Below are 26,467 nucleotides of genomic sequence, written 5' to 3'. Positions count from 1 at the left end.
CAGAGAGAGGGGGACTGGGAGGGGGGAGGCTAAAAGCATGAAGTCATGACAGCTAGCCAATACAGACCTCATCACATCATACAGTAGAGAGAGCAGGCATCACATCCATACCAGAGCTGGGTTCAAACACTATTTGAAACCTTCCAAATACTTTCAGCGTCTGCTCTAGCCTGCCTGGTCATTCCAATACAGAATGCAGCGGATCATTGGCAGCCCAGTCAGTTTTCAGCTTTCATCATGTCAGCTTTCATCATTCATCATGGCAGCACATATCTCCCAGTCTGTTTTCAGCTTTCATCATTCATCATGGCAGCACATATCTCCCAAGTCTGTTTTCAGCTTTCATCATTCATCATGGCAGCACATATCTCCCAAGTCTGTTTTCAGCTTTCATCATTCATCATGGCAGCACATATCTCCCAGTCTGTTTTCAGCTTTCATCATTCATCATGGCAGCACATATCTCCCAGTCTGTTTTCAGCTTTCATCATTCATCATGGCAGCACATATCTCCCAGTCTGTTTTCAGCTTTCATCATTCATCATGGCAGCACATATCTCCCAGTCTGTTTTCAGCTTTCATCATTCATCATGGCAGCACATATCTCCCAGTCTGTTTTCAGCTTTCATCATTCATCATGGCAGCACATATCTCCCAAGTCTGTTTTCAGCTTTCATCATTCATCATGGCAGCACATATCTCCCAGTCTGTTTTCAGCTTTCATCATTCATCATGGCAGCACATATCTCCCAAGTCTGTTTTCAGCTTTCATCATTCATCATGGCAGCACATATCTCCCAAGTCTGTTTTCAGCTTTCATCATTCATCATGGCAGCACATATCTCCCAAGTCTGTTTTCAGCTTTCATCATTCATCATGTCAGCGGTATTGAGGTTGTCGGTGTGAGATTGCGGGCAGTACGGTAGGCTGATTTCAAATGCAACGATGGTGTCAGTAGCAGTGTGTCAGTATACGTGTTTGGAGTAAGATCAATATGCATGCAAATGTAATCGATAGTGTGAGCGTATGGTCAGTATGCATGTAATCAGACCTTGGTTAAAACAGTATTTGCTTTCTTTTAATTACTTCAGCTACACTTTAATGAGTGTGACTGATGCAATGGAACCAATGCTAAAAGTACTATTTGAACACAGGTCTAATGAATAAGCATGTAGTCAGTATGCATCATGTAGTCAATAGCAGTAATGTGTGCTTGCGTGATCAATATGCATGTAGTCATGTTTGCTCAGAAGCAGCAGTATTTGGTCAGTGCGTGCGTTGCAGCCCATCATGCTAACCGTTGCAGCGCTCGCCGTGCCGGGGGCAGGGGGGGCAGCGGCAGCGGCATGGGGTGCAGCCACGGAGGATCCGGCGGAGGCGGCGACAGAAGCGGAAGGCGGGGGTGCCTGCTGGAGGCGGCGTGCCCGCTGCCCCTCTCTCACCATCTGGATGATGGCATCGGCCTCGGCTTCTAGCTGACGTACCGCCGCCTGGATACTGCTGGCAGAGCCCAGACTGGTGGAGCCTGGATACACAGGAAAGAACAGTTACATAACACTGACCCAGAGCTGAGAAAGTCTAGACTAGAAAAGCTGTCATTCCTGATTAATCAGGAATATCACAACCTTGCTAGAGAAAGCTCTCAACCAGTCACGTCTATAAAAGGTCCTTTTTTTGTCTAATTATATTAAACTTTGGTTAATTTCGAAAATGAACAGACGGATGACTCAGCCATTACTATGAATGATTTGAGTAAGACATGAGTAGTAGTGTACGTTTGTCCTACCTAGTCGTCCGGTCTGCTTGGCCTTCTTGTTGGCGCGGCGCGTGTCCTCTCGAAGCTGGATGATGACCTGCAGGACCCGCAGGAAGAACTTCTGGGTGGACGTCTTGGAGGTCAGGGAGGACATGCAGGGCAGCTGCAGCTCCCGCCCGCCCAGCGTCCGCTTCTGGGCCGCCACGATCACCACGCTCTCCGAGCCATCGAACCTGCGCCCCCGCCAGCACGCGAGGATGGGCGACAAGGCGAAGTACAGTCATTATACAAACACGGACCAGTGGTAGAGCAGTAGACACGCAGTCAGACAGACAAGCAGGCAGACAGACAGACAAGCAGGCAGGCAGACAGACAAGCAGGCAGGCAGGCATACAAGCAGGCAGGCAGGCAGGCAGACAGACAAGCAGGCAGGCAGGCAGACAGACAAGCAGGCAGGCAGACAGACAAGCAGGCAGGCAGACAGACAAGCAGGCAGGCAGCAGACAAGCAGGCAGGCAGACAAGCAGGCAGGCAGACAAGCAGGCAGGCAGACAGACAAGCAGGCAGGCAGACAGACAAGCAGGCAGACAGACAGACAAGCAGGCAGGCAGACTGACAAGCAGGCAGGCAGACTGACAAGCAGGCAGACAGGCAAGCAGGCAGGCAGACAAGCAGGCAGGCAGACAGACAAGCAGGCAGGCAGACAAGCAGGCAGACAGACAGACAAGCAGGCAGGCAGACTGACAAGCAGGCAGACTGACAAGCAGGCAGACAGACAGACAAGCAGGCAGACAGACAGACAAGCAGGCAGGCAGACAGACAAGCAGGCAGACACAGACAAGCAGGCAGACAGACAGACAAGCAGGCAGACAGACAGACAAGCAGGCAGGCAGGCGGACAAGCAGGCAGACAGACAAGCAGGCAGGCAGACAGACAAGCAGGCAGACAGACAAGCAGGCAGGCAGACAGGCAAGCAGGCAGGCAGACAGGCAAGCAGGCAGACAGACAAGCAGGCAGACAGACAGACAAGCAGGCAGACAGACAAGCAGGCAGACAGACAAGCAGGCAGACAGACAAGCAGGCAGACAGACAAGCAGGCAGACAGACAAGCAGGCAGACAGACAAGCAGGCAGACAGACAAGCACACACACACCAAGGCAAAAGTTGTGGGTTATATGATCAGACCGACGGATTGTCGAGTAAACGAAACCTTACAATTACTGCCTTGCATTTCAACACTTTTTGAAATGACCATGTAAAACTAAAATAAATATATTCTTTCCATTTCAAGCCTTGCTTTGTGTTTTTCCTATTTCTCAACACCGTGTGGGTCTCTCTATTCTCCCACTAGGAGGCGAGAACCAGTGATGACTACCCATTAATATGACACTGTAATCTCCAGAGAGCTGTGTCCTTATGACAGCTAAATGTCAGCCTAATCACAAAGCTGCCTCTAAAAAGCTGCTCCAACAGGACACTGTCATTAATACTGTGCATTTAGCCTCAAAATACTGAAATCCTCTCGAAGCAGTCACTTCACACTACTTGAGTTAATAGACACTTAGGCCCAGTTTGCCAGACACAGATTAAGCGGTCTAAAAAGCAACTGAAAAGCCTACCCCTGGACAAACATTTAAAGTGATTTTTAGTCTAGGAATTAGGACTGGGATGATACCAGTTTAGCCATATTTTTTCCATGGCAAAAATTAATACACGAAGCAGACCAAACTCTTTGGTCCTTTAAAATCCTGCTGTATGTAAAATATTGAGTGCTATAGCTTGGAAAATAAATTAATGTGACTCTGGAAGAGAACATGTTTGTTTCGAACATTAGGGCTGTTAAATCCGCTTTGTGTTTTGTTTCCTTGCCACGATACTAACGAGTATTGCGATACTGGTATGGTATCGTCCCGGCCCTACTAGGAATGGGCTTAATCTTGGTCCAGAAAAACAGCTGGTACTATTTTCCTCCCCAGACACCAGCCAGTCTGTCCCCAGACCCGCTCTCTCTTCACCTGCTAGAGAGCTTGCCGGCATTCAGCCTGGCAGAGAGGGAGGTGTCCTCGGCCGGGGCGTCAGGTGACTGGGCGTCGGCCCGGGCTCTCCTCTGCTGCTCCAGGTTGTACTCACGCAACTCAGCCAATAACGTGCCTGAAGGAAAGAGGGAGACGAGTTAGCAATAGCTCAGCCAATAACGTGCCTGGAGGAGAGAGGGAGACGAGTTAGCAATAGCTCAGCCAATAACGTGCCTGGAGGAAAGAGGGGAAGAAGATAGTGAGTCGGTTGTGTTTGCACATTTTAGACCATCAATTACAAAGCTGTGGGTTCCAAGTTATTTTATTTGTTTCATGCTGTTGGCGGTAGGTGCACTTGATTCAGCAGCCTTAGCGCCGGGAAGGCAAAGTGTTCCCATTTTGAACCATTACATTTGTCTGAGGGTAGAACTACGCCTACCGGGCAGGCCCAGAGAGCAAATCAAGTGCACCTATAGGCCTACCACTGGCCAATCAGATAGCTCAGACCACTGTGTTCTCGACCCTCACCCCCAAAAAAGCAAATTATTATGCTCACTCAGCTGTGCCTCACAAGTAATACAACAGATGATCTATTACCAGTGGGATCATATACCTACATTTAAAAATATATAATTTCTAAATGGTCTGAGAAGAACAACATTGGCAGGGCAATTCAAGAATAGCCAATTTGCAGTGATAATGTATTGGGCCTATAGCTTACTGCACAAACCTCATTGCTACAGAACTGTTTTTAATTGGTTAATGCTACGTACGCATAACACTAATCAAATTTGTTCATACTTTTACAGTGTTAGTTTAATCAGCTGTTATACACTATGATATAAAAAAACTGGATTAACTGAATTTTGACTGTACTGGGTCTTTACGTAAAATCTTAAAGTGAAAATGAAAACATATGCACCCATTGGTATTGTGTGTAGTGTCAGCTTTGTAAGGCTTTGAATAAAAACAGCTCGACCGTGCATGGTTGTGTGCGTATGGTGTAGCCTACTGACGCATCTGTGTGTGAGTGCGTCTCCCAGGTGTCTAGCCCCTGATGTCAGTAGACAGCACAAGTTTGTGTGTTCGTACCAATCTGTTTGCAGAGTGTGTATCCCAGGTGTCTAGCCCCACTCAGTAGCAGACGCAGCACAGTGTCTCTAGTGGTTCCATCTCCTCTGGACAGCTGAAGCAGGATGTTGGCTGCATCCTCCAGACCCTCCTCTGAACACGAGTGACTGGTCAGCACCTGGGAAAGGGAAGGGAAGTGTTACTCAAGCCCGGGGGGTGTTCATTTGGTACCAAATGGAAGAAAAGTGACTGAAACTGGGAGGAACGTCCTAGGCGCTGGTCATTAGGAGTGCACAGTAGAGGGAATATGGTGCCATTTCAGACGCAGCCATGAATGTACCTTTCTTTGTGCCACACTTCTTTTGAACGGTTACACCAACACATGCATCTAACCACGTAGAGAGCGATTAGCTTTCCCAGTTAGGGAACCAGTGTTAGTTTTAGGGGGCATTTGGTACCTCGACAGAGAGCTGTAGTTGTTTCTCAGTGAGTCCAGTGGAAGCCAGCTTGGTGTCACTTTCAACACAGAGCACGGTCGCTCTATGCTTCCCTGTTGAGACAAAACACACACATCAATATTCTCTTCTACTACGGTGCGTTACCTTGTAGGGTGCACATAGATAAACACACTCCTTAGTATTGCTCGATGTGTATTATTTGCTGTGTATTTTATGTGGGAGCAGCAGCGCTTGTAAGACTAAATTCCCCTCTGGGACAATACAGTTGATCTTTTCTTATCCCACTCAAATAGAAACTGATGTCACTGTATTGCTTGTGAAGTGAAGATGCTAGTTGTTCTCACCTGTGGAGCTGGCTCCAGTAGTGGTGGGTATAGACACTATAGCAGTTGAGGTCTGGCCTGTCCCTGAGGACGAACCCTGCGCTGCAGCCACTACCGAGGCCCCCGACACCACCCCGACCCCTGAGACCACCCCTACAGTGGTCCCCTGAGCAGAGGCAGAGACAGAGCCTGGAGCGGCGGCTGCTGCACCGGCGGTGGTAGTCTGCGGTGTTGGGTGTCCGGCGGGGACTTCCGTAGCCTTATTATCAGGCAGGGCGATGGAGATGAGGGAGAGGAGACGCAGGAGCTTCTCGGTTAGCAGGGAGGAGCGTCGTATCACTGGGTGGGACAGCATATTCATCAGCTGGCCCAGCGGAGAGGCCTCCAGGCTGAACTGAGCCCCGTCTGCCTCCCCTCCCGCCCCCAGGGGAACCGTCTTCATGGAGGCCTTGCCTTTCCTCGACACATTCATGTTGTCCAGCTTCACCAGCAGGTCCCAGAAGTCGGTGGAGATGCCCAGGGACTGGGGGGTGATGGCCGTGCCACAGGCACCCCCGCCCAGGGAGTTCTGGGCTGAGGAGGGGGTGTTGGAGGAGGTCTGGGTGGATCTAGAGCCTCCTCCTGCTGTTCCAGTGACGATGGAGGCAGCAGCACACAGACGTGAGTCCAGATCAGAGGTGGAGGAGGAGAGCAGGTCCTTACAGCGCTGCTGGGTGAAGTGACTTGGGAACACCTGGAGATAGGAGAGGAACACAAGAGACACAGATTACATTGACAAATTACACTTTGCCTGAGATTTTCAAACACCCATTCAAAGTAATAACATAACTATCAAAAGCTCTGGTCAACTGGCAGTTATCTATCAAACACACCATTCAGATAAACCAGCAAAGTTTTGGACCCCCAAGATGAATGACTGACAGACTCCTGAGCAGTAACGTGTTCATCCACCCATCCAGAGTACTAAACAGTCTCCTACCTTGGCCAGTTGGATAAGAGTATCCAGTACGTGTCGACAGACCACAGGGGCGGCCTGAGGGTGGATGTGTACGGTCGACCCTCCTCCCCCTGCACATGTCATCCCCGCTGCACCCCCCTGGACCCCTCCTCCCAGGGTCCCCCCGGGCCCTCCTGACGTCCCCCCCGCAGAGTGCCGGTCGGCGTGCTTCCGTCCCGACACCCGCTGGATCTGGAAAATGTTTGTACGGCAGCCTAGCGCCGCGTCCATGGAAACGGACAGCCAGGAGAGCTGGGAGGAGCTACGAGACTCCACCCGATTGAGCAGCTCCAGAGAGGAGGAAGAGAGGGAGGCGGCAGCGGTAGCTGTGGTCGTAGACCCTTTACTCCCTCCGTAACCTCCCTGACCGGCGGCAGTCCTCTTGCCTCTGGCGTCTTCCAGGCGGGTGGTCTCGACACAAACCTCGCTCTCGCTGCTGCGCTGCAGGATGGAGAGGAGACTGCGGATGACCCAGCCACGCGTCTGAGAGTGGTAGCACAGGTTGCGGAGCACGCGGTGCAGACGGCTGGTGTTGAGTTTGGGTTCATCTACGAAGAGGAGGACCAGGAGACAGGACAAGGCCTCGTGGTCCAGGAGCAGACGACCGCGCAGACGCAGCAGAGAGTCCACACTGGAACTGGACGGCCTGAAAGGACAGAGGACACGTTAGATGGGAGCTTAAGATGTCACGCACGCATACACACTTTAAACAGATTCATCTCTCACAGACCTTATCCCCTCACACCAATCTTCGCCCTCTCACCTGCTCTGGTTGGCCCCTCCACCCATCTGGAAGGTCCCTCCTCTCTGCACGGCCAGGCGGGTGTACTGTACCCCCCGGTTGCCCCCCAGGCGGCTGGTAAACGCAGGCGACCTCAAGATGGCCGACAGGGCCGAGCTGGAACTATGGCCGAACAGCCTCTCGTGCATCAGCTGTCTCTGACGAGCCTGGTGATGTCAAATTGACAAAACACGCAATCATGAAATGACTCCATAATATGGTTCTCATCCCAGCCCAATGTAGCCGGAACAGTATGGTACATTTTATTTTTAAGTTATTCTATGCAAGTTGACGTTTGTTACTTGGTGCTAGTGTGTAGTAAAACGTTTGAATCTTACACTCACCTCCTGCTCGCGGCGCAGCGCGGCTGCCTCGGCGGCGATGTCCGGGGGCATGACGGCGAGCACGCTGTCCTCCATGTCTTCTAGGACAGAGCGACGCAGCTCCGAGGGGAGGGTCTGGATGAAGGTGACGGGGTCCAGGGGAGTGTCGCCCTGCGTGGGCTGCTGAGACAGCTCTCTACGCTGCTGTTCAGCACGTTGTTGGGCCAGGACCTGTGGAGAGGAGAGACAGACGAGACCGTTCTTTCTCCAACTAATGATCCCACTTTTGAAAAAAAAACTGATTAAGGCTTTAAAGCATTAAGGCCCTACATATAGGCTTCAACAGCTTGAGTCCAATGGAAATGTTAGGTGTTAGACCAAGATCACTAAATCTCCCCCTCTCTACACAACTCATAAGTATGTACAATACATAGCTAAAGGTATGTGGACACCTGCTCGTCGAACATCTCATTTCAAAATCATGGACATTAATATGGAGTTGGTCCCCCCTTTGCTGCTATAACAGCCTCCACTCTTCTGGGAAGGCTTTCCACTAGATGTTGGAACATTGCTGCGGGGACTTGCTTCCATTCAGCCACAAGAGCATGAGTGAGGTTGGGCACTGATGTTGGGCGATTACGCCTGGCTCGCAGTCGGCGTTCAAATTGTTCCCAAAGGTGTTCGATGGGGTTGAGGTCTGTGCAGGCCAGTCAAGTTCTTCCACACCTATCACGACAAACCATTTCTGTATGGATCACGACAAACCATTTCTGTAAGGACCGCGCTTTGTGCAGTGGGCATTGTCATGCTGAAACAGGAAAGGGCCTTCCCCAAAGTTGGAAGCACAGAATCGTCTAGAATGTCATTTCCCTTCACTGGAACTAAGGGGCCTAGCCCGAACCATGAAAAAAACAGCCCCAGACCATTAATCCTCCTCCACAAAACTTTACAGTTGGCACTATGCATTGGGGCAGGTAGTGGGTCTCCTGGCATCCGCCAAACCAAGATTCATCTGTCAGACTGCCAGATGGTGAAGCGCGATTCATCACTCCAGAGAACGCGTTTCCACTGCTCCAGAGTCCAATGGCGGCGAGCTTTACACCACTCCAGCCGACGCTTGGCATTGCGCATGGTAATCTTAGGCTTGTGTGCGGCTGCTCGGCCATGGAAACCCATTTCATGAAGCGCCTGACAAACAGTTCTTGTTCTGACGTTGCTTTCAGAGGCAGTTTGGAACTCGGTAGTGAGTGTTGCAACTGAGGACAGACGATTTTTACACGCTATTCGCTTCAGCACTCTGCGGTCCTGTTCTGTGAGCTTGTTTGGCCTACCACTTCGCAGCTGAGCCGTTGTTGCTCCAAGACATTTCCACTTCACAATAACAGCACTTACAGTTGACCAGAGCAATTTGACGAACAGACTTGTTGGAAAGTTAGCATCCTATGACGGTGCCACGTTGAAAGTCACTGAGCTCTAAGTAAGGCCATTCTACTGCCAATGTTTGTCTATGGAGATTACATGGTTGTGTGCTCAATTTTATACACCTGTCAGCAACTGGTGTGTCTGAAATAGCTGAATGAACTAATTTGAAGGGATGTCCACAATATTAAGCCCTACATATATACTTTACAAATAATTTATAAGACAAGTCATACTACATAAAGTATGATTATAAGGGTGATGTATTTTCGTTCCTCACCTCCTCCTGTATGGCGGGTGGCAGGGCAGCCAGGAACTCAGGGCTGACCTCTGTGACCCCGGGTCCTCCTCCCAGTACGGGGGCAGTGGTGGAGGGGAGGGTGGAGGCGGCAGGGGGGCGTGCTGGGGGTCGGATACCCAGCTGGTTCTGGAGCACCTCACGACGGATGTCCTCTGGAAGAGCTGCCAGGAAGGATGGGTCCACACCCTCTGGTAGACTGATGCCTGGAGAGAGAGAGGGGGGGGGGGAGTGAGTGTAGGGCTCTACTGTGCATGACGTAACACAAGGGTGGCCAACCCTCCCTCTGGAGAGCTACTGTGCATGCTTTTGCTCTAACAATCGAGGTCCAAACAAGGTCCTGATGAGCAAAAGGTGATTAGAAGAACCAGGTGTTAGAATAGGGTTGTAAAAAATTTGCCTTTTCCTGGAGGAATGCCCACCACTGAGGTAGAGGGGACAGAGAAACCAATCAATGAGACTCTTCTAACCTGCCAGTGGGTCCTCATCCTCGTTGCTGGTGGATGGGAGGGGCTCTTCCTGGATGGCCTGGGATTGGCTGTCGGCGCTGTCACTCCGGGGCATGGTCTCTCCAGGGGAGGAGACAGAGGTGGAGCTACAGAGAGAGGCAAAGCATGAGAGAGACAGAGAGAGGGAAGTGAATGGCTTGGCATGTGATAAAGAGTTTGGTTTAGCTCATCTTCCCAGTGTCCCTGCGTAGATCTGAACAGATCACATTGGTATAAGTAATATGGAACAGTAGCAGCTCCATCTTTCCTTCTGATAGGTTAGGTAGAATTTTGTTCATGTTTGATATACAACTATCCAAATCTTTTAGATCTAGAGAAGTGCCTACAGGGTAGAGGCTAGGGTTTGAATTTGGAATGTGTCGTTAGCATTGTCCTCCAAGACCCTCACCCTGACTCCGCGTCTGTCTGCCTGTCCGTCAGTCCGCTGTCTCCACTCCCTGACAGCTCCTGAGACAGATGGACAGCCTGGGTGGGGTTGGGGGCAGGCTCTTCCTGCGTAGCAGAGGCGGGGCTACTGGTATCCATGGGAGACCCTTCCAGTTGTGACACGCCCACCGCTGCAGGCTCAGAGGTCTCCACGATATCTGGACTCAGGGATGCTGGGCAGGGAGAGAAGACGGGAGAAGAGAAGAATGAGTGAAAGGAGTGGGGAAGAAAATAAGGGAGAGAAGGGGAGGGGAGAGAGGACAAGGGAGAGGAGAAAAATGGTCAGTTAACACACTAAACAACTATGCATAGGCTGACGGCAACAACGTGGGTAACAACGGTGGCATTAACATATATAATCCATTCCAAAATCTACACTAGCACAATACTTTAAAGCAATGTGTAGCTAGCCATGATTAGGGCTGTGGCGGTCGTGACATTATGTCAGCAGGTGATTGTCAAGCAAATAACTGCCGGTTAATGAACATAAACACATTTAGCGTATAGCCTACAAGCCACTGATGCAGACCTTGGAACATCTACATTTTATAAAGGTCTAATAAATCCATGTAATATAGCCTACACAATCACAATAAATCCATTATATATTTTAGACGGGTCTAAAGAAACATGATATGAACAAAACGTAGTCTATTTCAGAAGAACAGAATAGCATACTCTGAGTTGTCCTTCTGTTAGGCCCTGATCTGGCTATGCCATATGGCTGTGGGCTACACTAGTTCATTTAGCAGACAAGATTTGCTTAGAATATGAAGAATACAACTGAACAAAGCTGAATAAAATGGATTTTCTCCAAACGATTTGAGGGAGTGCGCACATGCGGCAATTCTGTGTTGAGCGGTTAACAAAGAAACAGGTCCTCCTATTTTGCTTAATTTGGTTATTTATGCAACTTCAGTTGTGATACAAACGTCGGGCTATATGTTTGGATTTTTTATACATTCTAAGGCTGCATGATGCAACTAATGATATTTTTTTTTAAAGTCATGAGCTCTGCTTAGTTTTTTGTTTAGGCTGCACACACTTCATAAGTCTCTCATTCACAACTTGACAAGCACCTTGTGTGGCTGTAATGCCCCCTAAAAAAATCCATGCCTTTTGCGGCCAGTGGCAGTTGTGCCCTTGGGCTGAAAATAGTAATTATAATTCCCGTCTCCCGGCTGCGTGCGCCAAAGCGCCACTCACTCACATGGCTTTCTCAGATAGCTCAATTCTCATTAGCCAATGCCCATCACGTGATCGAGTCTTTCTCACAGGCTACAAGTGAAGACAGACACATTGTGGATGCAACTGCTCGCATCCTTATTCAATTCCGAGCTGCATATTGAAGATACTGGAAGAACTGTCCAGATTTAGCCAACAAGATGAGTAGGTCTAACGAACAGAAAAAGCACTAGCCTATGTCAATCTACTATCCCCCATAGTGCAAAAGTCGACCTACTCTATTCTGTGCGAGAAATAAACAGTCTGACAGTTGTGGGATGCGATAGACCCCAAATTAATACAACCATTAGCATCAAAAAACCTTTTTAAAGCAATGAGGTTGACAACAGATCAGAATGTTTAGCTTAAAATGTTGATAAACTATTAGGCTATTTCTTCACATGCCTCCCAAGTGGCGCAGTGGTCTAAGGCACTGGATCGCAGTGCTAGCTGTGCCACTAGAGATCCTGGTTTGAATCCAGTCTCTGTCGTAGCCGGCCGCGACCGGGAGACCCATGGGGCGGCGCACAATTGGCCCAGCGTCGTCCAGGGTAGGAGAGGGTTTGGCCGGCAGGGATGTCCTTGTCCCATCGCGCTATAGCGACCCCTGTGGCGGGCCGGGCGCAGTGCACGCTGACTGGGTCGCCAGGTGTACAGTGTTTCCTCCGACACATTGGTGCGGCTGGCTTCCGGGTTAAGCGGGCACTGTGTCAAGAGGCAGTGCGGCTCGGTTGTGTTTCGGAGGACGCACGACTCTCGACCTTCGCCTCTCCCGTGTCCGTACGGGGGTTGCAGCGATGGGACAGGGACTGTAACTACTACCAATTGGATACCACGAAATAGGGGAGAAAAAGGGGGTAAAATACCCAAAAATAAAAAAATAAAAAGTAAATGGCTATTGTAGCTGGAAACGGCTGGTTTTTAATGGAATATCTACATAGGCGTACAGAGGCCCATTATCAGCAACCATCAGTCCTGTGTTCCAAAGGCACGTTGTGTTTGCTAATCCAAGTTTATCATTTTAAAAAGGCTAATTGATCATTAGAAAACCTTTTTGCAATTATGTTAGCACAGCTGAAACCTGTTGTGCTGATTAAAGAAGCAATAAAACTGGCCTTCTTGAGACTAGTTGAGTATCTGGAGCATCAGCAATTGTGGGTTCGATTACAGGCTCAAAATGGCCAGAAACAAATAACTTTCTTCTGAAACTCGTCAGTCTATTCTTGTTCTGAGAAATTAAGGCTATTCCATGCGAGAAATTGCCAAGAAACTGAAGATCTCGTACAACGCTGTGTACTACTCCCTTCACAGAACAGCGCAAACTGGCTCTAACCAGAATAGAAAAAGGAGTGGGAGGCCCTGGTGCACAACTGAGCAAGCGGACTGTTAGATTAATTTGGATTTTAAGAATAATGACTAAAGAATTTCACCCAAAACACAGTATAAATGTTAGAATTATCATGTAGTGTCAACCCACTAACAGCGGTACTAACCATTCAAGGGGGAAGGCGGGAACTGTTTAAGAAAGCCACCTAAAGGTGGGAGGAGCATAGTGCCTTTGTTTGTCAAGGGGTATAAAAACAGTATGTTTGTGTTTTTGACCAGAGCTCTCCATGAATAAATATACCGATAATTACTTGTGGATTGTGGACCTTGAATCATTGATGATTAAAACCAGAGCTTTACAACCTCTGGTAATGATTCAAGCTTAGGGTGAATTAGAGATAGAAATTCACATGACACTGAAAAATACATTAGTGTCTAGTTTGAGAAACAGACGCCTCACAGGTCCTCAACTGGCAGCTTTATTAAATAGTACCCGCAAAACACCAGTCTCAACGTCAACAGTGAAGAGGCACTCCGGGATGCTGACCTAGGCAGAGTTGCAAAGAAAAAGCTATATCTCAGACTGGCCAATAAAAATGTAATATTAAGATGGGCAAAAGAACAGACACTGGACAGAGGAAGACTGGACAGACGAATCGAAGTTTGAGGTGTTCAGATCACAAAGAAGAACATTTGTGAGACGCAGGCCAAATGAAAGGATGCTGGAGGAGTGCTTGATGCCATCTGTCAAGCATGATGGTCTGGGGGTGCTTTGGTGGTGGTGAAGTGGGAGATTTGTACAGGGTAAAAGGGATCTTGAAGAAGGAAGGCTGTCACTCCATTTTGCAACGCCATGCCATACCCTTTGGACGGCGCTTGATTGGAGCCAATTTCCTCCTACAACAGGACAATGACCCAAAGCACAGCTCCAAACTATGCAAGATCTATTTAGGGAAGAAGCAGTCAGCTGGTATTCTGTCTTAATGGAGTGGCCAGCACAGTCATCGGATCTCAACCCTATTGAGCTGTTGTGGGAGCAGCTTGACCGTATAGTACGTAAGAAGTGCCCATCAAGCCAATCCAATTTGTGGGAGGTGCTTCAGGAAGCATGGGGTGAAATCTCTTCAGATTACCTCAACAAATTGACAACTAGAATGCCAAAGGTCTGCAATGCTGTAATTGCTGCAAATGGAGGATTCTTTTTTCGAAAGCAAAGTTTGAAGGACACTATTATTTCAATTAAAAATCATTATTTCCAACCTTGTCAATGACTACATTTCCTATTAATTTTGCTATATTTCCTATTAAAACTCATTTCATGTATGTTTTCATGGAAAACAAGGACATTTCTAAGTGACCCCAAACTTTTGAACGGTAGTGTATGCCAGTTAGGCTCTACACCCGTTGTAAAGCGGATTCATGTGATTCATTTTAAAGAAGTTATTTGGCCACTTTAGTTATGATACAAACCTTATCAAAACATATAGGCCTATGGGCTAGGATACATGAGGTGTGCAACTATGATTTGAAAGAGTCGCAAAAAAAAGGCGTGCACTGTTTCCTGCCTTAATGCACACAAGCTGGGCATCATTCACAAGTGATAATATATCATTCACAAGTGATAGGCTAATATTGTCACCCATCAGATTATTCTTGATTTAATCTAGTCTTTACATATACTAAACAATATAAGTGTGACATTTGTTTTGATTTAGAATGGACCATTATCATGCACCTGTCTCGAAACAGTAATCTATGCACTTAAATAGTGGATGGAGGACGCTTTTCCCATGGTTCATTTTCATGCCAGCCAGGTAGGCTATACTCCTGTTGTAAAGAGAAGCAATGTGCCTAATTTTAGGAAAGTTGAGAAATAAATATAGTAGGCCTAGCCTATAGAAAAGCTGATGGGATCCTCCTCTCCTTAATAGAGGCCATCACTCTGTTTTCTTGTGCAATTGCATAGCCTATAGAAATGTTGCGCAACATGAGCTCTCATTAAGTGTTTGATTAGATTTTTGATTACATTTGCATTGATGTCTGAGTGAATAGAGGGACAATAGAGTGCTGAGTACCAGGCAGTTAGCAATTTTTGTAGGCTACTAATGACCATCAGCAGCATCAGAGCTTGGAGAAGCCTAATTACCGTGACTAAACAGTCACATGGAATTTGACTGCGGTCATGACTTGTGACCGCCGGTGTGGCGGTAATACGGTCACCGTAACAGCCCTAGCCATGATGGGTATATTCAAAAGGAAACTGCTTAGTCAACAGCATCACTGCAGATACAGACGTGTGCCCTTAATGCTCGTCAGTCACTCTGTGGAAGAGGGTGCATTCGTTTTAGCTAGCCTGGTGCTCTGGGTGGATGAGACCAATGGAATGGTCTCAAATGTGCAAACTCCGCCAACCGGTGCTCTGGGCAAGCAAAAAAAAACACACCTACACTTTTTACAGTTTCAAAGTTAGTCTACCTTCCCTGCCTCCATCCATCGCTCCTCCTCTCCCTCTCTCACCAATAGTGGGCGCCGGGGACATTTCCATCTGTGACGCCTCCGCTTCGCAGGTCGGCCTATCGGATGCCGCCGCAAGGGCAGGAAGACCCGCCCCTGCCAGGGCGGTCAGCGAATTTGAATGCGACTCGGCCAGAAGCAGGTCTGCGATTGGCTGGTGGACCTGCTGGCTGATGGCAGTCTCCAGGGAAACCAGGGCCTGTTTGTGGGGGGCGGGGGTGGTAGGGGTGACCTCTCCTGAGGGGGGCGCGGTGAGGAAACCATCCGAGACCCGGGGGGGGTCCAGACACGACACGCCACTGCCCTGGGCCTCACCTTCTGAGCCAGGGGAGACACATAGAACAGAGAGGAGAAGTCAGACAAGAGTTTGGGAGTACTAGGTTCACTTGATGTCCTTCTGATGTGACAACACACAGAACAGGAGGGATGCGTCAAACTAACTCAATAGAGAGCAATAGATTCACCACTTGAGTTACATAGGAGTACAGAGACAGGTCCTACAGGTGTGCTAGTACTGGAATAGATGAAATAAGGGGAACTGGCTGGGGGAACCAAGGATTGGTTTGGGGAGCACCGAGTTAGAGGGGTAACAATGACATCAACGGTCCAAAGCTTATTTTTCCTGAGTGAGATTGCTGTGAGTTTGGCAGCACTGAGGAAGGCAGTAAGTTGTATAGTTATCTCCCGTACGGGGTGCACTATCCTGATCCCCAACAACAACACAACTTACTACCTCACCACAGCACAGCCACAGAAGGGTATGGGTTCCACATCCGTATAACACACGCACAGAAGCACATTGGGCTACATAATCAACATCATCGTGTGGCTCACTTGGTAGAGCATGGCACTTGCAACGCCCGGGTTGTGGGTTTGATTCCCACGGGGGACAAGTATGAAAATGTATGCACTCACTACTATAAGTCGCCCTAGATAAGAGCGTATGCTAAATTACTAAAATGTAACTACCGTGTAACATTTGTTCCCCAACTATTAGTTGCAGAGTAAACGTCCATGCCAAGATGTCAGTCTTGCGGTTTCCATGGTAATAGGGTCCTCTGGGTCGTTATGGCGTTGCCGTGGGAAAGACAGTAGACTGTATAGTTATCTCCCAGATCTGGTGTGATCCTAAAACTATACAAACTACTACCTCAGCCCACAGCACGCTACGCTGTGTCCGTCTGTCTGTTGGATTCAAGAGGGTCCAGACAGAGGACACTTACTGGGCCACTGTCCATTCAGACATTCACAGAAAAAAAGACTAAACGTGAACAGAAAGTTATCTGAAAAGAAAGGATTCACTTTTGCAAAATGGTTCGAAGTTACAGCCCCATTGATGAATCAGGTAAAAGCACTTGCACTCTTACAAAAAAAACACTCTTATAGTTTAAAAAGTATATACTTAGTATAGTGTTGGCATTTAAAAACAAGGTGCCAGTACCAGCAGTGTTCTCTCCAGCCGCACCGTTGACCGTCCCCTGTCCTGAGCCCTGTAGACTCTGCTCCCTGGCCTCCTCTCCCCCTGTCCTGTCGTTCTGCTTAGCCTCCTCCTCCTCCGCCAGCTGTCGCCTTTTCTTCTCCCTCCTCTCCTCCAGCTCCTCGTCTCTCAGGGTCTCCAAGTGTTGCAGGATAGGAACCTTCACCACTGGGAAGGAGAGAGATGGGGTTAAAGGGATGGGGTGGGGTATACAGTATGTGTGTCTGTGCATAATGTGTGCGCGCGTGCATTTATAAGTCTTCATGAGTAACTCTGTATGATTCAGCAACAATGTGAGAATCAGGGAAAATAATATTCTCTTAGTAGTCCAATGGCAGACTAGTAGAGGACTGTCGTACCTGCTACACAGTCGTGCATGCTCTCAGCGTCCAGTACTTTACACTCATCAGTCCATCGGGTTAAGGCAGTGGGGATACTGGACAGAGTGCCTGGAAAGACAAGATACATAGTTGAGAGGAATTCAACATGATTCAATCAAAGTTAGGGATCCCAGCACAGACTAAGCCCCTAGGGCCAGTTTCCCCACACAGATTCAGCCCAGTCCTGGACTCATTCTCCAATGACAGTATTTCTTAGTCCAGGACTAGGGTTAACTTGGGTCTGGTAAAGTGGCCAATATAGTAGACTGGACTGGTGGACAGCGTGTCATACCCGCTTGTCCTCCGGTGCTGCTCTGCTCGTGGAAGAAGTCGTCGAGCAGCTCATCGTCGGAGCGGGCGATGATGTGCACGTCCTCGTTGCCCACCAGGAGACGTGCGCGGCCGCGGGACTGCAGGGGCAGAGAGCTGGACAGCTGCAGGATGTCTGCTGCAGCACTGGGACCTAGCAGTCTGGAAGGGAGGAGAGAGAAGGGAAGGCACATTTAATATACAGCAGTTTATCGTCTTACAACACTGATACATACACATTCACACATTTAAGTACACTCATTCTCATCTAACACACCGACATTAACAAACACTTTCAGAACCTAGGACCTTGGAAATGGATACACGAGTATAGCAACTATTGTCAATACTTTGTTTTTGAGGTGCGATTGATTTAGCTCGGAGAATGCATTTGGGGGACTATTCCATTTGTTCCTTTGTACGTGGCAAACAAAATCAAACGCTGCTTAAATGTTTGACAAAATCTGACCCATGACCTAGGAAAAGTCCCATTCATTCATTCTAGCATCTCCATCTCACCTCTGCAGGATGAGTGGGGGGTTGGGCTGTCTGTTCCCGGGGTAGTGGACGTGTATCGTGTGGCCCGTGTTGGCGGTGAGCTGGCGTAGCGTTCTCTGGCTACGACCCATGCCCTGCGCCAGGCGGTTGTTGGTGCCCGCTCCGCCCAGCGTTAGGGAGCCGTGGTCGGCGTGACGCACCATCAGGGGGTGGGAGCTGGGGATGTTGCCTGGGGAGGGAGGGATGTCAGCTGATGGGAACACGATAAACAGAGAGAACAGTTGCAGACATTAGGGGGACACGTAGTGACACAACCCCGTCATTCTACATACTGCTATATGGCCATTATAATATAGGCTATATATTATTAAAGCTACATAGCTATTCGTAATTATATGTCTAGTGTTAGTTGTTCATTAGGACTTAAGAGACAGACTAGAAATCTTCTGAGATATCAGGGCCCGTATTCGTAAAGCGTCTTACAGTAGGGGTGCTGATCTAGGATCAATTCTGTCTTTTAGATTCTAATGAATATATGGACAGGGGGACCTGATCCTAAATCAGCACTTCTATTCCAAGACGCTTTATAAATTTGGGCCCAGTTCAATAACATAGAAGTTGCCTTCTAAATCTATCCATCCATTCAAAACAAAGACTGAAAACAAAGAGGAATAAAACACCAGACTCACCGGTGCTGGAGAACATGTTGTCAAACTCTATGATGAGGTCATCGTCGCGGTCAAACCTCTCGAAGCGGATGTGTGGCGCAGCGTTGATGTCTGGGAAATCTTCATCCAGCTCCATCTCCGAACCTTCATCATCGTCATCCTCATCTCCTTCTTCATCATCCTGAGAGAAACAGGAGATGGCATATTTAGATGTGATTTTTTTCTTCTCTACACATTTTCCATTACATATTATAAGACTCATTCTAAAGTAAGTAAATGGAGACCATTCGAACCCAGGTCTCCTGTGTATTAGCCCGCTAAGCCAGAGCAAATGCAACTCCTCAGGACTCAGACAAGTTCATTGAACACAGACACAAAAAAACACTCCTTCCACAGTCTTCAAACTCTTCCTCACCTGGTCCTCCTCCTCTTCCTCTTCTTCCTCCTCCTCTTCGTCCTGGCTGTCTTCTTCATCGTTGCTACCACTGGAGTCTTCCTCCTGCGTGTGCTCCTCATCCTCAGGCTCCAGGATGTTCATAGAGTCTACGGAAGGAGAAGACGGGGAGAGAGAGGACAGTGTACTGTACTGGCCTGGTTACACATACACCATAATTGTTGGAACCATGCTGGAGAGCACAATGTAAAAATAAAATATTAGAGCCAGCACTGACCTTCTCGGTTGGCCTGTAGAGTAGAAGCCTGACTGATATTGGAGGGCGCCTCATCCATCAACACGTCCTCTTGAGATTCATCCTCGCCGCTGCCACGTCCCACTGAGTGACAGAGCAAACAACCAATCAGAAACAAGACCATGTGACCGCCCCTTTCTTTCGACACCATACCATTTCACTCTGTGGAGTCCAGTGGTGTATTCATACAGGTGAAACATTAAAGTAACTGTCCAGTGAAAATCTGTTTTCAAAGTTTATATTCTGTTAACTCGTACCCAAATAATGTTATTGACTCATCCTATACTCATGTTGCCAAAGCATAAACTTGAATCTCAAATGCTTGCCATTTCCTCAGAGGATGAGGTCATCCTCCTGAGGAGGATGAGCTGGCCAATCAGCAGTCTACATGCATGAATATGTGTTAATTCATTGTAATTAATTATAGGTCATATTTCATAGAAATCTGGAAACTTTTAGAATGTTGCCAATAGAGATTTAATAAATATAGCTGAAATTATGCCCAATTCTGCAGAAAATAATCAGCTGTTCTACAAAATGCTTTTCTAATCTGAACATTTTGTAACATTTCACCCTTTTCAACAGACTCCTGGATTCCAGAATCCCTGCTTACCGATAATGGAGCTATTGACGGCGCCAGCGTCTCTCTCCAACAGCTCGTCTATCAGATCCACCAGCTCGTTCTCCACCTGCATGGCCGTTGTGCTGAGCACCTCCGGCTGACCAGCGATGACCACCGTGTCTCCCTCAGTCTCTCCGTCCATCAGGTCACTGTCTGTCCCCTGGACCCTGTGACTGCCCTCCACCAGAGTCCCCTCAGCCTCACCAGAGTCACCTGCAATGAAAATGGATTCAGTGAGTTGAACGGTAAGCCTAGAACAGTCTAAATGTGAGTTTTCTAATTCCCTGTGGTTCTGGGGAGTATGTGGGTGTTTGTGTGTAGTGTGTACATATTTGTTACTACATGTGTGTATGTCTACTATGTGTATGCGTGTTTATGATTGCAAACGTGTGTGTGTGTGTGTGTATCACCTGAGGTACCTTGTGTGTTGCTGTTTGAGTCCCTGGCGGCTCCCACAGTGTCGTGCTCAGTCTTGTTCTTGCTGGATCCTCCCTTCCCTCCAAAAAGGCTGCTGGGCTGGTTGACGATGCGGGACAGAGTCTCCAGGGGCTTCAGAGCTGCATTCACTGTGTTTGCCATGTTGGGACTGAGATAACAAGTCAAAGGTGAGAAAATATGCAGAAATACCAGAAATCAGTCAGTCATTCTCAATGGAAGGAAGAGACAAGGAGACATTCAGCGATTTGACCATTGGGGACAAGATAGTTGAGCATATTTGAACTCTATGCAAATGTAAGCAATGCGACGTTACAATAACCAAAGGGGGAAGAGAAGCTCTTAAGCCAGCTTTGGCACCGTGCTAGAAAGGCTACCAGTCAACGTGCAGTTTTGCATGCTGTTTGGAATAAACACCCACAGGGGGAGATTTCACAGATGCCTTACTATAAAGTAGTTAGCAATGTGAATCCTCTGTAAGAGGGTGAGTAAGGGGTTTAAGAGGATCAGTGTGTGTGTGTGTGTGTGTACCTGGACAAGTCGAGGCTGTGTGGTACTCTAGCCAGGTCGTTGACCAGTCCCTTCTTGAGGAAGAGGCGTATGATGTTGTTCATGCCGTTGTGCTGCGTCTTGGATGCTGCCGTGCTGTAGAAGCTAGAGGTGGACGGACACGACTCCATGATGGTGCTGATGATACACATCACCGCCTGGAGCCTGGGGAGGGAGGAGGGGAGGAGAGAGAAAATGGGGGAGTTTTCAGTGAAGCCACAAAGGGACAGATCAAATGCATAAAGAATGCCCTATGAATCTGACCATCTGTCAAATACATTCGACTCATTTCAACTTTTGACGCACATCAAAATGACAAATAACGCATGGTCATCTGTAGTCTCCGCCTCCGTCAAAAATATGCGCTCCATAGAAAAGCCATCAGCTCAGTTGGTTTTTGACAGATATGAAATCTCTGCCCAGCCCACTGCCTCACCTGGCGTGTTTCTCCGTGCCCTCTGCCATGGCCAACGCCCGGCTGAGTGCGGCCTTCACCTCGTTGACCAGGGCCACCTGTGCATCGGTGCCCGTGCCGGCAGCTGCCAGGCTGGCCAGGAAGAGGCGTGCCAGGGCCGGGGTGTCCTTGTCCTCAGAGCTCTGGGTGTGGGGCAGCAGGTGGTCCAGCACAAAGGCTAACACACTGCAGTCCTGCAGGGGAAGAGAGAGAGAGAGACACAGAGAGAGCGAGACGGGAGTCAGGAGGACAAGACTTATAAATAACATATTACAAATATAGAGCAGTACAGTGGTGTAGCAGAGGGTGAGGAGAGGGACAAAAGAGAGGACTGGCGGAACGTATTGTACATACTTCTACAGAAATGATATACATAAATCTATACAGCACACAGAGAGAGGACTAGTCATGTTAAATAGAAACAACACAAGATATATTACACATCTCTAATGAGGTTGGAGTAATAGCTATGGCAATACAGGGATGGGAAGAGGAAAACAGGAGTTTGTCAACATTGTGTTTAAAGTCAAAGCATTGAGCCCTTGAGGCAAATTATACCAAATGTATTTCAGTAGTAAAACTTTATATAGATTGTAAAAGCTGGACGTTTTGCCCAATCCAGGCGAACCAACCCACCTCCTTGATGAGCTCAGACTGTCCGGCCGTGTAGCAGTAGGATGCTATGAGGGTGGCGATGCCCACGTAGGACCTGACCAGCTCTGCCAGGAGACGCAGGATGGTGGAGGTGGGCATCAGGGGCTTGGAGGCTTTAGCCTTGGCCCCCTTACCCTCCTCTGAGCTGGCTCCCTTCTCCCCCTCCACCTCCTTCTTCTCCTCACGCATCTCCTCTGGAGTAGAGGCTGAGGAGGGGAGAGAGGGTGGGAGATGGAGGGAGGGGAAATGGACGGGAGGAAAGAGAGAGGAGAGTTAGGATCATTCATTTGGTTTAAATACAGTATCTTGTATATTAGCATCATATAAATTGACCAAACTAAGGAAATAAGTGTATTGTAAAAGTACCAGTGGAGGCTGGAGGTGAGGAGGAGGGAGGGAGTGTCTCACCTTCTCCCTGGGGTGTGCCAGATTGAGAGGAGTCAGCTACAGCTCCACCTGCAGCAAACACTTGGGGCTGAGAGAAAAGGGAAGGGGGAGAAAATATGACCTACAATATCTAGACCAATACAGCAGCTTTCAAAACATACATATCAATGTTTTGATTCAAGACAATCACACTCCTGGGTCCTGTTCAAGAAGAAAAACGTTTTGAAACGGAGAGGTAATCACCTGAAATTGTCCAACAAGAACACAGAGTCCTGCATCGGATACCCACCGTTCCCAGTGATTGACCCAGCAAAAAAATGAGTAACTGTACATTAGTAGGCCTATGTGTAGTGCTGAAACAGTCCTAATTTGTCAGAGTGCAGAGCTTATGTTACCTTCCACCACGCGACAATACGTTGCCAAGTTAATTTTCCCTGACTCCATAGCTCACGCGAAAATGGCTTGCGTTCTTTTTTTTCTTCTCTTTTCGGCAGTAGGTGCACTTGATTCAGCTGCCCTAGCGCCGGGAAGGCAAAGTGTTCGCATTTTTAACCATTTCATGTGTCTGAAGGTAGAACTCCGCCTACTCAGCAGGCCCAGAGAGCAAATCAAGTGTACCTATAGGCCTGCCAGAAAGCTCAGATCACCGTGTCTACAGTTTCCCTGAGCCATAGACTGTAAAAAGAAGCCTCGAACGCACAGCAAAGTTGATACTGTGACATTTCAAAACTAGACTCAACGAATACAGTAAAGAGCTGCTGTTTTTATACGTAGCCTAAGTTCCTGTTTAAGTTGTTATTCAGCGCTGCACGTTCTCCCTACTTCCACTCACGCTACAACCAGCACTGCAGCTGCAATGAATGAGTATAGCAAACATTTTCAATAAGCTTGCATTGTTATTATTAGTGGCTTGTGTTTTTTTAAATATTGAGGAATATTTCACTTTCTCTGGTCATAGGAGTAACAACATGAATTGGTGCATGAGGCAGAAATATTGTAGTGAGTTTCGCCATTAGCTGGAAGACTGTGTCCCCTTTTCTCAGCAGAGGGAGGGAGAGAGGAGGGACGGTGAGAGGCAGCCTCACCACTGCTCCCTCCCTCCCTCAGACTGACCATCAGATGCAGGCCATCAGTCCAGTAAAAAAATATGATGCTCACTTAGCTGTGCCTCACAAGTAATAAAACAAATGATCTATTACCAGTGTGATCATACATCTACATTTTTAAAATATAATTTCTAAATGGCCTGAGAAGAACAACATTGGCAGGGCAATTCAAGAATAGCCAATATGCAGTGATAATGTATTGGGCCTATAGCTTACTGCACAAACCTCATTGCTACAGAACAGTTTTTAATTGGTTCATGTTGCATAGGCTTATGTTTTTTAAGTCATGTTTAAAAAATAAATCTGAGCAGTAGATCAGCTTGCATTTTGACTCAGAAAGTGATCTTGACTCAGAAAAGGTTGTGACCACTGATTTAGACCATACACAGGCTATATAAAGTTTAAACCTGTCCAGTTAGTCAAAGTTTGAGTACCCTACTAAAAAAATCTAGTCTATTTTTGCAACCTATAGCCTATTCGATTCAGGGAATTATTTATTTAAGTTTCAATAAAACTATTTGATTATCTAAACAATATTGAATGTAAAGGTATTGTTTTGTTATGTCGGCTATAGGCTTTCATTAGGTAAGAAGACGGCTAATTAGAAGGCTCTTCTTCAAAGCGATTTGAGTTGTCAATGTGCAGCATTGCATTGTGAAAATAAGACAGGCCTATCGTTCTTAATTCATGGCATGGTTTCCTTTTATCCTAAATGTTAAATAGACATGCAGGGAATGGGAATAGCATAATAGTGTACTACTCTGGAGTCATAAACACAATTAGGTCTAAATAAATCTCTCAGAAGAATTCTATGCGGGTGGGTCGGGTAGGGGAGAAAAATTTGTCCTGATGTCAGATGGGTCTCAGAATTGATGTGATCGATGCGGCTTCAGAAAACGGACCCATATCTTTTGTTTCCCGATGCAAAACGTTTTGCTACCGTGTGCTCTACTTAAACAGGACCATGGCCAGAATGACTCTTACAAAACAGCCAGCCAGCCAGCCAGACACTTACGTTGATATGGAAAGCGGACTGTGAGTCGAAGTCGCTGCCCTGTCTGGTGAGTCTGTACTGCTGGTAAACATCGTCGCCCACATCCTGGAGGATCTGACACAGGTCCTGCCCCGCGGGCACCGCCACCGCACGCTCCTCTGGACGCTCCGCTATAGGAGAGAGACACACACACAGTAAGTTAGCCCACAAAACCTTCCACTTTACACAGGTGTAGCTACAATGCAACATTGATGTTGGAGCTTCGTTATCAGATATTCTGTTAAATCACATGGCTCCATAACTCGCTGTCTCAATGTATCTTTTCCTCGCTTCCTCTCTCCTCCACTCCTTCTCCTAATGCATTGGACAAGAAGAACCGAGGGGAGGGACCTTGGACCTTTTCGTCCAATACCGTTGAGAAGGAGGCAAGAAGATAGGATGCGAGGAATCGGGATAGAGCGCTTGTGTGAGGGTCTTACCCTCTTCAGGTGCGTGGTAGGCGGCCAGGGCATTAAGCATGTCATAGATGACCTCTTTGATGGTGTCAGGGATGGGGGGCAGCGGAGACATTTTGAGGGGGGTGGTCTTCACCAGCTGCACCGCGTTGGGCCCCTTGATACGCAGGTTCTCAAATTCATCATCTGAGGCTGAGCAGAGGAAGGGAGAGAGAGAGAAACACTTCGAGCAACCATATACACTTCTAATCACACAGTCACATTGTTAAGACACACTGTAAAATACGGAACTAGCCGAGAGCTATATGTGCAAGCAGATAGTTGAATGGCCACAGGTCTGTCTGAAATGTCCAAGATGTATACGGAAGTGGTTTAAAAAAAGATTTGGTCACCATACCACGCTGCTTTGCATGGTCCATCCAGCTAGATAGACCTGTAGCCATTTAACTATCCACTCCTATAAAATATGGATTTTCCCCATGAGAGTATTTTAACGTACCCGTACCAGCTCCGCGAGGTGCGGGCAGGGCGATGCGGACGCAGCTGTTGGCCGTGTCAGCGAAGCAGTCCGGGTTCCGGCAGGCGGCAGGGCCCAGAACACGCAGAATGTAGTTGATCTCTCTGGAGCCCAGGGAGCCTGATACCACACCTGACGTGGTGCTGCCTGCCCCACTGGTCACTGCTGACCGCACCACCTAGAGAGGGTAGACAGGCGGCACTGTCACTCAGTGCAAAACCCTAATGGCTATATTGCACTACATTTTAACACTGACTGGGAGTGTATCTCAACAGTCTAACATGGGTTCCTCTCCATTTCTCCTTTCCTTTAGCTGCACAAATCAGAAAATACTGTAAATAATAGGTGAATGTGCAATGTGTTGGAGCTTTCGCCTGTCCATTTCTAGCACATTGTGCAGATGAAGGAGACAAGGAGAGGGCTGTTGAGATGTATGCTGGGTAGGTATCAGCGAGGGAGGGGTTTAATATCCAGTACCTTCTCCATGGTGTGCCGTAGCGTGGCAGGGTCCTCAATGATGTGTCTGAACAGCAGGGTGACGAGGGGCGTGAAGCCGTTGAACCCTGACCCCTGCGTCAGCCCCAGGATCATCCTGGTACTCTTCAGCTCAGCAAACATCATGGCGTAATGGTGGGTCCTCGTCAGGCGCAGGCATAGCCTGAAAGAGAAAAATACATTTTAGTTGTAGAGCGCTTTTTATGACACTAACAAAATATTCCACAAGTACATTTTAGTCATTTAGCAGACGCTCTTATCCAGACAGAGCGACTCACAGTCAGTGTATCCAACTAAGGTTAGGTAGGTAAAAACAACCACATATAACAGTCATTGCA

The 26,467-nt window shown here is 47.9% G+C and overlaps 1 protein-coding gene across 16 annotated transcripts in view; it reads right to left on the bottom strand.

Moving 5' to 3' along the window:
- LOC121545880 (E3 ubiquitin-protein ligase HUWE1) overlaps positions 1 to 26,467 on the bottom strand; it is an 85,276-nt gene that overhangs the window by 7,301 nt on the left and 51,508 nt on the right. For 6 of the 16 annotated variants that reach the window (XM_045209430.1, XM_045209441.1, XM_045209439.1 and 3 more), the window contains 30 exons: positions 26,112 to 26,292; positions 25,617 to 25,812; positions 25,142 to 25,309; positions 24,684 to 24,832; positions 22,542 to 22,650; positions 22,158 to 22,381; positions 21,504 to 21,715; positions 21,050 to 21,232; positions 20,494 to 20,669; positions 20,075 to 20,296; positions 19,444 to 19,545; positions 19,188 to 19,315; positions 18,794 to 18,953; positions 18,126 to 18,354; positions 17,590 to 17,768; positions 17,277 to 17,366; positions 16,882 to 17,085; positions 15,402 to 15,758; positions 10,339 to 10,549; positions 9,912 to 10,036; positions 9,424 to 9,647; positions 7,740 to 7,955; positions 7,384 to 7,568; positions 6,603 to 7,266; positions 5,645 to 6,356; positions 5,301 to 5,392; positions 4,864 to 5,020; positions 3,772 to 3,907; positions 1,787 to 2,001; positions 1,299 to 1,525 (listed from right to left, as the gene is read on the bottom strand). In XM_045209430.1, the coding sequence (XP_045065365.1) occupies positions 1,299 to 1,525; positions 1,787 to 2,001; positions 3,772 to 3,907; positions 4,864 to 5,020; positions 5,301 to 5,392; positions 5,645 to 6,356; positions 6,603 to 7,266; positions 7,384 to 7,568; positions 7,740 to 7,955; positions 9,424 to 9,647; positions 9,912 to 10,036; positions 10,339 to 10,549; positions 15,402 to 15,758; positions 16,882 to 17,085; positions 17,277 to 17,366; positions 17,590 to 17,768; positions 18,126 to 18,354; positions 18,794 to 18,953; positions 19,188 to 19,315; positions 19,444 to 19,545; positions 20,075 to 20,296; positions 20,494 to 20,669; positions 21,050 to 21,232; positions 21,504 to 21,715; positions 22,158 to 22,381; positions 22,542 to 22,650; positions 24,684 to 24,832; positions 25,142 to 25,309; positions 25,617 to 25,812; positions 26,112 to 26,292 (6,433 nt within the window). The remainder of the gene's footprint in view (positions 1 to 1,298; positions 1,526 to 1,786; positions 2,002 to 3,771; positions 3,908 to 4,863; positions 5,021 to 5,300; positions 5,393 to 5,644; positions 6,357 to 6,602; positions 7,267 to 7,383; positions 7,569 to 7,739; positions 7,956 to 9,423; positions 9,648 to 9,911; positions 10,037 to 10,338; positions 10,550 to 15,401; positions 15,759 to 16,881; positions 17,086 to 17,276; positions 17,367 to 17,589; positions 17,769 to 18,125; positions 18,355 to 18,793; positions 18,954 to 19,187; positions 19,316 to 19,443; positions 19,546 to 20,074; positions 20,297 to 20,493; positions 20,670 to 21,049; positions 21,233 to 21,503; positions 21,716 to 22,157; positions 22,382 to 22,541; positions 22,651 to 24,683; positions 24,833 to 25,141; positions 25,310 to 25,616; positions 25,813 to 26,111; positions 26,293 to 26,467) is intronic. The other 10 variants (XM_045209436.1, XM_045209433.1, XM_045209442.1 and 7 more) reach the window with 10 other exon arrangements.

This window comes from Coregonus clupeaformis, chromosome 30 (genome assembly GCF_020615455.1).
Source record: "Coregonus clupeaformis isolate EN_2021a chromosome 30, ASM2061545v1, whole genome shotgun sequence".
Taxonomy (NCBI): domain Eukaryota; kingdom Metazoa; phylum Chordata; class Actinopteri; order Salmoniformes; family Salmonidae; genus Coregonus; species Coregonus clupeaformis.
The sequence above is the reverse complement of the archived record's forward strand: the minus strand, read 5'-3'. Positions and strand labels throughout refer to the sequence as shown.